The 10,600-nt window shown below is 34.1% G+C and overlaps 1 protein-coding gene across 1 annotated transcript in view; it reads right to left on the bottom strand.

Moving 5' to 3' along the window:
• Nucleotides 1-10,600, bottom strand: part of LOC106462626 (vesicular glutamate transporter 3-like) — a 58,639-nt gene that overhangs the window by 26,618 nt on the left and 21,421 nt on the right. The window contains exon 2 of the mRNA XM_022389942.1: nt 2,849-3,122. Within this exon, the coding sequence (XP_022245650.1) occupies nt 2,849-3,122 (274 nt within the window). The remainder of the gene's footprint in view (nt 1-2,848; nt 3,123-10,600) is intronic.

The following is a 10,600-nucleotide window of genomic DNA, read 5'->3' as shown; positions in this document are numbered from 1 at the left end:
TACCAGACAAATAGGACCCTAAACAAGAAAGGCATGTTTATTATACACTTTTATACCAGACAAATAGGACCCTAAACAAGAAAGGCATGTTTTATTATAACACTCTTATACCAGACAAATAGGATCCTAAACAAGAAAGGCATGTTTTATTATACACTTTTATACAAGTCAAACACAGGACTCTGAACACAAAAAGTACCTTTTATAATACACTTGTAAACTAGTCAAACGCACGACACTAAATATAAAAGGTATCTTTTATAATACAATGTATACTAATTAAACGCAGGACCTTAAAAAAGAAAGGTACCTTTATAATACACCTGTATACTAGTCAAACGCAGGATCCTAAACAAGAAAGGTACCGTTATAATACACCTGTATAATAGTCAAACGCAGGATCCTAAACAAGAAAGGTACTTTTATAAGACACCTGTATGTTAGTCAAACGTGAGACCCCTAAACAAGAAAGCTATTTTTATTTCACGCTTATATATCAGTCAAACTGGCCACCTCGAATATGAAAAGTACCTTTCGTCATACGCTTTTATATCAACCAAATTCAGGACCTCAAAAATGTAAGGTATCTTTTACCATATTTTTGTTTACCAGTCGAAAGCAGAGCTCTAAACAAGTGAAGTACCAATATTCATACAGTACCCTGAATAGTGGTATCATTCTCTTACGTACTACCTCTTTGGAAGTAAGGTGTCTTTTATCATAGTTTGACATGATAAGAATGCTGAGATATTTAGCTATTCTTGACAAATTATTTTGTCAGTCATACTTGGAATATGAGGAATATCTGGTGTTAGTGCAATCGATAATCTTTGGAATGTGTAGGACATTACACGAAATTTATATATATATATATATATATATGGTAAGTCTAGATACTGTTTGTGTTCTTAATTGGTTGTTACATTGTTATACATATATATATTTTGGTATTGGCTTAATATCAATGTGTAGTTATGTTAACGACAAAAACTCAATTTTGTTTTCATTTACCTACTAAGCTACACAATGCTGTCTGCATCATACCCATCGAAGATTCGAACCCCAAATTATAGCTCTATAATCCTTTAAAATTACCTCTGAGCCATCTGTGGGAGGGGAGATAAGAAACGAAAAACCTATTAAACAAAAACATGAAATAATATTAAGCTTCTTTCCTTGAGAATCGGAACCTGCTTCCTCCAAGTAGAACATTACTTCCTAATGTCAAAGGTTTTCGTTACATAAAAGGGCAGAGAAGACATCATTTATAAGACAACACATTTGGTAATCCATTGAGGATTGCATTATTTAAATTGCATGAAGAAAGGTGAAAGCTTGTCACAGTTTTTTTTTAATAGTAACGTAGCAAGTAATGTTTGGAATCTGAGAAACTGTCTCCAGTTCAAACAGGTTACTGAAAGATTATTAATAGCTCAAGCACTAGTTCTAAACCAAACACTGTATGTGGAAGTAGAAGGATGTAGGACTAAAACTTGTTACTTTTAAGTTAAGCCCGATCTTTCATCAAGCGCGTACAAAAGTACAGGACCTACTCGACAGCTTTTTTAAACAAGAAATTCAACAAATTACGAAATGTATGGCAGCTTTGATAAAATTACACCAGAGAGTTAGATTTACCTCTTTTTATTAATAAAAATGCCCCCCTCGATGTTCAGTGGTAATCTGGAGGCCTTATAATGCTAAAATTTGGTGTTTGGTTCCTACGAGGGACATAGCAAAAATTGTCTCACTGTGCAGCTTTGTGCTTAACAACAAATACATCTTCTGAAAAATATTAAACAGTAGTGAACTGCATATATTTAAAGTCGCTTATTATTTCACTTCAAAAACTGTAACTGGGAGTTATTTTTGTTCCTTCCAAACGAAAAGTTAAAACTATTCTTTGCCATATATAAAAAGTTGAAGAGTAGTTATTCATTCAATAGACAGATTTTTTTCCTTCTAAGGAGGATTATAAAAATGATCCCTTTTATCAGGAAAGTTATTCAATTCCTTTAAATGGCCTAAGTATAGCCTCCCCCTCCCTCTCTCGTCATCTAAGCAAATCTATGTTTTTGAGAAATCTAAGAGATGTTTTTGTCCCCGCTTTCATCTGATGGAACATTCGTTGTTTCTTGAAGAGTTAAATATATATTAGTTGAAATCATCCGTCAACTCAAAAAATATTCGTTTTTGGAGAGTATAGCTCCTCTTATTAGACTGCTTATATTCATCATTCCAAAGAGGAGGATAAGGACATTAGAGGATTCCTGCTCACTTGGATGATTTTTTTGTTCTAACTATGATTAAAAAAGCGTACTAAACATTACATTGTCAAGTGACTTTTTTCATTTATCTTAAGGAGGCTGAGAAGCCTTTGCATCTATTTCCAGCATCAAAATGTTTTACAACCTTTTGAAAGTTGAGAGTATAGAATCAATATATATCGAGTTTTATTACCTGACTTTCCCTTTAATGGCTCAGCATGGCCAGGTGGTTAGGGCGCTCGACTCGCAATCTGTGGGTCGCGGGTTCGAATCTCTATCACACTAAACATGCTCGCCCATTCAGCAGTGGGGACGTTATAACGTGACGGTCAATCCCACTATTTTTAGGTAAAAGAGTAGCCCAAGAGTTGGCGGTGGGTGGTGATGACTAGCTGCCTTCTCTCTAGTCTTACACTGCTAAATTAGGGACGGCTAGCGCAGATAGCCCTCGTGTAGCTTTGCACGAAATCCATAACAAACAAACAAACATTCCCTTTAAGAAAAAGCTAAAAATATAACAGTATGTTAAGCTCATTTAGGTTACTATTATTGTTTTACGAACCAGAAACATTGACACTTACCTGTCCATGGATATTGCTAATCATCTGAACTATGGCCACCCCTAAATTACACCGAATACCAAAGCTAATAAGAAACCCTACAGAACTTAAGAGAGCTATGGTGTAACGTTTGGACAAGTTAGGACAACAAGGACAGTTAGGCTCTAACAATCTCCGCCACACTTTCTTCTCCTTTTCTTCCTGTTCCTTTTGTAGGTTTTCACCTCCTACTTGCTCTTGAAGCTCGTCTTCTTGAAGTAAGCCCCAAATGTCCTCTCTTTGTTTCCTCTGTATGCTTCGGATAGGAAAAAAATAATAATATACAGACTTTCAAAACCTGTGCTAGCTTTAAAATATTTTATACAGTTATTATTCTTATTCTACGATTTACTAGTTTCATATGTTTGCATTATTCGTGGTTCTGATTCTGAATTAATCACATCTGTGCAGAATCCACAGCCAGTTACAAGAAAAATGATATTAGTAGTGTACGTCACAGAAGCGCGCTTGATAAAAATGAAGAAGGTAGGTAATGGAACAAAAAGCAGTTAACATATCGTTGCTATACAACGTTTTCGAATTACATGCAATTTGAAGAAAAGAGGCAAGACAATGACGTAAGCCCAGATCTAGCCCAAATAAGATCATATTTATTTTATCATTCTAATGGTATAATGTTGATTGGAGCATAACAGTTATACCTCAGATAACCCAAAATGACTTTATAGTGATCTTATTACTACAGCGAATGTTTATTTCGGTGCCCAGCGTTTCGCTTAATGCCATCTTCAGGGGAAGGCAGGAACGTCGAGAGCCAGCACGGGCCCCCTTTCTCTCTTTTTTTTTAACATTTTCAAGAATTTATTAAAAAGAAGATCCTAAATGAGAACAGCAACGAGATCATAAACCAGACAAAATCATAGCAGCAGCCATCAGTATAAGCGTAAAAACGTTAATAAAGTAACAACAAATATCTATTAAATCTATAAAGTAACAACAAATATCTATTAAATCTATAAAGTAACAAATACATATTAATTATTACTAAATTATTATTTCAGTCGTTCTTAGTGTATCAAACGTCTGTATGCAAAGAAAAGCAGAAAAACTATGGTTTTTATCATTAAATGAAGATATAGCCTAAAGATGCATTGCGGGCTTTACGGCATAACCAGGTTTCATTCGCCCGGGCCCCTGGGCAGTTACCCCCTTTGCCCCCCTGTCGGCGGCCTTGGGGCAGGGCTGTACAAAGCAAATGTGAGTTTTTACTTATTGAAAATTGCAAAACACGTGTTTGTAAGTTAAAACTCTTCAGATAAATAAGTTGGAATACTGTTCACATAGCATCATATTTCATACATGTTTAAACGCATTTTGTTGTACCACGATTTGTTAATTAGTTCAAGATTCTCGGTTGTTCTATGGATTAAGATAAGAGATTTAAAATGTTTTATTACTCAAAATACTTTATTATAGTCTTTAGTCATTAAAAAAAGCATATATAATTAGACACCCACGGCTATCGTTAAGCTTCGCTTTAAACAAAATAGATGTTAGTTTCTAAAGTCATAAAGCTAATAACTACTGAAGGCGTAATCATAAGGAGAAATTAAGTTTTTTTAACTACCCAGCACCAATTACAGCAGTAAAATACATCATAATTTGCGTAAGTTTTTATAGCGATTTTAATCAGAGCTGACATAAATTTTACAAAATATTCAATCGCAGTTTATGTAATTTTCACAGTAAATTTATTCACAGATTAAGTAGGTTTTCAGTACATTAATTTACATGTTACATAGGTTTTACAGTAGTTTAATTCACAGCTTACATAGATTGTACAGTAGATTCATTCGTAGATTATTTAGGCTACACAGTAGCCTAACTTACTTAGGTTTTACAGTAGATTAATTTTCAGGTTACATAGGTTTTACAGTAGTTTAATTCACAGTTTACATAGATTGTACAGTAGATTCATTCATAGATTATTTAGGCTACACAGTAGCCTAACTTACTTAGGTTTATTTGTTTTTTTTGTTTTTTTAATTATGCACAAAGCTACACAAGGGCTATCTGTGCTCTGCCCACCACGGGTATCGAAACCCGGTTTCTAGCGTTGTAAGTCCGCAGACATACCGCTGTGCCACTGGGGGGCTACTTAGGTTTAACAGTAGATTCTTTACACAATGGTGAAAATAGTCAAACCACTATAAAAGGTGTTATAATATATTAAGACTGCAAAAATGAAGTTGTTATAAAAGTACTAAGTCAATCAGTCTTCACTAAACACTGTATGTGGTCGTTACAGTTTTATCCTATCAGACACTGCAAACTTGTGTAGAAGTAAATATACATGTTTAGAAAGTTAAGAAGATGCTTGGCCACAGTAAGAAATAAACAGCAAAATAAGTTTCAAAATCTCATAGGGTTCACGCATATCCCTATCACTAATTTTAGGACTAGGGCGAGTAAAAGTATAAGAAGTTTTGCGGAATATCGACGCAAAACTTCAAAATATATTATTTCAGTGATAAAAGAAAAGTAAAATTGATACGAAGCTCACTGCAGTATAAGTCAGGTTTCCTTCCACATTATTACGATAGTTATTGTTCACCCTTTAATTATTGCTTGATTGTAATTTCTTTCTGTGTCCATTACACGCTATTGTGCTTTCAAAACCAAACTGTCTACCTGAACAGAAACTAGAGGCCGTATGAAACTTTAGTAAATCAGGTGTGCTTCCTATAGCCACAGCACTGTGAAGAGGTGCAACACAGAGAACACAGTTCTGTTAGACGTGCAAACGAGTTTTCGTTCCTTGACAACTTTGAGAAGAAAATAGGACCACACGAAGGTGAAAACGTGTAATTCATGTAAATTGATTAAACAGACAAGATAAGCCACGTGTATGGTATTTACTATCAAAACAGTGGTTGAAAACAAGTGTTCCCAAACTTTCAAGCCAGAGGTTTCCCAAGACTTTAGACCTTACCTTGGCTGTAGACTCCACCTGATCATTTTATATAATTTATATAACTGCCACACTTAGATACCATATTTTCATTGCAATATGTTTTTTCAACTCCAACATTGCTGTGTAGTCGTATTCATTGCAATAAGTAAAATAATCGCTGAAGGTATTGATTTTTTTTCCAGTATCAAGGAAATTTTAAAGAGAATATTTCTGCATATCTTGAAGTCCCTGAAAACCGTTTCTAGGACCTTTTTGAATTAGCAATTTGTATTTCTGCATATGTTGAGGTCCCTGAAAACCGTTTTTAGGACCTTTTTGAATTAGCAATTTGTATTTCTGCATATGTTGAGGTCCCTGAAAACCGTTTCTAGGACCTTTTTGAATTAGCAATTTGTATTTCTGCATATGTTGAGGTCCCTGAAAACCGTTTCTAGGACCTTTTTGAATTAGCAATTTGGGAATCACCGGCTTAAAACAAAGCAGCTTATTTGAACTTATGCCAAAGAAAGAGTTTACGATATTTTGATATATTGAACTATTATTGTAACAATTTTATTAATAGAAACAAGAAACGACTGTTTGATTATATTGTAACATACTACTATTCACTTGTAGGCCTAACTTACTTACAGACTTGCTTGTAGGATTCCTTGGCTAATTGATCGCTAAACAAACACGCTAATAACTAATTCTCTGTTAATTAAACTGCAGACAAATAGATGCAATAACTTTCACTACTAAAACAAATCACTCATTGATAACTCAGTAATTGTCTATCATTCTTAAAACGCCCACCGTTTAAAGTGTGGAAATATTTTGTACTATCGCAAGGATTCGAACCTAGATCACCAGTTCCAAAATTCAGTGGTCTATCACATAGCAAACCCAATTTTACCGGTAAAACTTGATATTGTACTGGTATGTTTTGAAACAAAGTAAAAACAACTATATGAATATGTTGTGTTTGTGAAGTGAGATGATCAGAAATAAATGTTAATATCAAATAACTATATATATATAATCGCTAAAGTTCAAACATATGTAAAATATGGTAATAAGCTGTTTTACGGATGGATTTCTGACGTCTATAAACATTGAAAGCTGAGATTCTGTAACATTTACATAAAGGAAACGTGCTCTGCTCCCTCTCGTTTTTCTTTTTGTTTTTTACTAGTTCCTTTTGTAATCGGAGTTACCACGACATCTAGGTTGAAAAAGTACAGTTCAATTATTGAAGTGTTTTATTCATGCCCTTCTTCTCTATCTGGTTTATTATTAAGTTCTCTGGATACATTTGAGTCTCCCTGAGGTGCTTTCAACAAAGTCATTGTGCATACCGACATAAAGATGGCGCTAAGATAAAGGCAGGCGCTCGACTGAAAAGAAAGCTCATTACGTAGATTAGCGACAGTGGGTCGTCCTATTCTCATGGTGTGACTTGATAGGCTAGAATGTTAGACAGCCTATTTTTTCCCCCATTTTACGCGATTTTTTTATATTGATAAAGCAGGAATAAGGAAAAAAGTTGTGATGGTTTTTCACGCGAGAAATGATTATAAAACGCTGCAAGATCATTAAAAATCTTTGACTTTGCGATGTCTTAATAGGTTAGGTGGTAAGTTTCAGAACAAAGCTATAGGTTAAAACCCATCATGATAGTGACCCAAGTCAGTCACATGGTAAATGTAAGAAAAAACTTCACAGTAACATTATTATTGGCAGAATTACTGGTAAATCACAGTTTTCTTAACTTTACACCTTTTTCTTTTTTCAGCAACAAAAATAGTTGCCGAGTTTTAAGGGCTCTTGTCACGTGACTCTGCAGTGAAAAAGAAAGAACGATAAATTGGTGGAGGATCTCTGATAATATGGCACGCAATATCCTTTAAACTTCTGAAGCGTTTGATGTAAAAACCATGGAAATGATTAAAGTTATTACTACGACCTGTAAATGAGGTCAATATAAAAAAAACCTAAAGAGATATTATAGTAAAGTGTTCTGGAAGGCTTACCTTGGTTATTTTTTTTTGAATTCATAGTTCATTATAAAAAACACTTAACTAGTTATTATTGTAGAAATAGCGGTGACTAACCACACGTGTCACGAGCTAGCATTTTAGTTACTATCATAAACACTACTATTACTACTTCTCAAAACCATTTCTCGAAAAAAAAAATGTTAAATGATGTTGTTGTGTTTTTACAGTACAAAAACCAAAAAAATTATTTAAAAGGCTACACTTGTATGAAAAGTGCAGCGTTTCGTTCAACATCTCAAGTTTTCATAAACACAAGACTTCCATGCCTTACACTGTTCCATAAACATTCCACACGGACAGATCACTACTTCCATGGAACATACAGTTTTATTAATGACTGTTTATATTCTTCAGTCTATAATTGGAAAGTTACTTTAAAACATAATCCAACGTAACTTCATATTTCCACCTTGTCCCAACCAACGCCCTGACTGAAAGAACTGGTATGAGAACTGAATCTGGCGCATATTTTAAAACATGAATTTTTTGTTCCAATAGTCCAGACAGGTGGAGGGGGGGGGAGCCATCTGACATTACAGAATTTCGTTTAGTTATGTTATTTTGCTTTAAACATTCTTGTTGGATTACAAAGATGTCTTGGTGCAGTTATGTAATAACCCTCACTGATAAGCGGATTATGTGATTTTTGTTTTACACCAGATCTTACGGTATAAGGAATTACACAGCAACCCATTCGGTTTCTTTAAGACTCTTGTTCACCAGTAACCTATAAAAAGTTTTTTCTAGCTACGGAAGTAAGAGGCATATAAGTTAGTACAATTTATTTAGTGCTACTATAGCGTGCGGTCTACAAAGATATTTACAAAATGAAAAATACGAAATGTCCAGAAATTATATTGACACATATTTTAAGATTTTGTTTTTCTGAATGTTTGAAGCACTACACCACTCACTCCCCCTCCACCCCGTCCACCATTGCGTAAGTTACACAAATATCACCAGCAAAATATCTCATTAACGGAGGTTTCAGACTCCTGTCTCAGAAACACCAGTAGACAATTTACTGAGAACACTTTCCGGACACCACGTAAAAGTTGTACAGTCTCACCAAGTTTGCCATTGTTTCAAATTAAATGGATTAAGGGGTGCATTTATAATGAGAGCTACATGACATGCGCACAGGACTACAAATTCATTTTGATCAATTTTTAACCAATGGAATAAAGCTTATTATTCATCATCCATCACATTGCACCTCATATCTTGGACCACTCTCCGTTGTTTATCTATTTTTTAGATAAAGTAAGAATAAAAAAAACACGAGCGAAGGTAAGATAAAACCTTTTAAGCTGTTTCCTACTGCCTTTGACACGAATGGTCTTGAGAGAGTGAGTGATCATGTCTAGGGTGTTCTTTTTATTTTTTATTTTTTGGTGCATTGCAGTAAACCACCACTGCTGGTAAAAAAAACAACAAAAAACAGCACGCGAGCAACAGACGCTACATTACACGTGAACGGTGTTGAATTGTATGTTAAGCCACGTGGCTCTTACGAAACGAGTGAAAAAAAAAAGAGAGAGAGAAACAAAAAACCTTAAACTTTCATCTGATATCCCCCTCCGATGTTTTATCTTATACCTTACTCTTTTCCTAAACAGTATCTGCTCTTCATTTTTCTCCAGTAGCGACTGTCGATCAAGCTCAAGTAGATAAAAGAAAGGGAGATGAAAATAGAAGAATTTGGAAACGGTGAAGCTATTGAAGGATTCCAATGAAATATAATAAATACAACCTTAGTGGAGCTTCAAATTTAATACATTAAACAACGAAAAAGTAGAAAGGTCTTGAAACTTCAAATTTAATACATTACAGAACGAAAAGGTAGAAAGGTCTTGAAACATCAAATTTAATACATTACAGAACGAACAGGTAGAAAGGTCTTGAAACTTCATATTTAATACATTAAACAACGAAAAGGTAGAAAGGTCTTGTAACTTCAAATTTAATACATTACAGAACGAACAGGTAGAAAGGTCTTGAAACTTCAAATTTAATACATTAAAGAACGAACAGGTAGAAAGGTCTTGAAACATCAAAGCTAATATATCAAAGTACGACAGGAGAAAGTTCTTGAAACTTCAAATTTAATACATTACAGAACGAAATTGTAGAAAGGTCTTGAAACTTCAAATTTAATACATTACAGAACAAAAAGGTAGAAAGGTCTTGAAATTTCAAATTTAATAGATTACAGAACGAACAGGTAGAATGGTCTTGAAACTTCAAATTTAATACATTACAGAACGAACAGGTAGAAAGGTCTTGAAACATCAAAGCTAATATATCAAAGTATGACAGGAGAAAGTTATTAAAACCTTAAATTTAATACTTTAAAGAAGGACAAGAGAAAGTTCTTGAAACTTCAAATTTAATACATTAAAATATGGCAGGAGAAAATTCTTGAAACCTCAATATATTAAGCAAAGACAGGAGAAAGCTCTTGAAACCTCACGGTTAATACATTAGACAAGAACGTGTCAGCAAGTTTGTCATTGTATTGTGATAAGTTGATCTCACTATTATCGCTCATGCGATGGATGGATATGTTTTACTACCTTTATTTCTTTGTTCGTTTACTTAGTCCGTCTGCCCATTAATTAGAGAACAGTTAACGATTTAACCGAAGGTGATGAATAGATTTTTATTAAATTAAGTGTTCTCGAATTAAAACCCTTTGCGATCAAAGGTTCAAAGGCATATATATATATATATTTAAGAGAGATTACTATAAGAAAATTC

The sequence above is a fragment of the Limulus polyphemus genome, unplaced genomic scaffold (assembly GCF_000517525.1).
Source record: "Limulus polyphemus unplaced genomic scaffold, Limulus_polyphemus-2.1.2 Scaffold1213, whole genome shotgun sequence".
Classification (NCBI taxonomy): Eukaryota; Metazoa; Arthropoda; class Merostomata; order Xiphosura; family Limulidae; genus Limulus; species Limulus polyphemus.
Note: the sequence above shows the minus strand (reverse complement) of the source record. Positions and strands in the feature narration are given on the sequence as shown.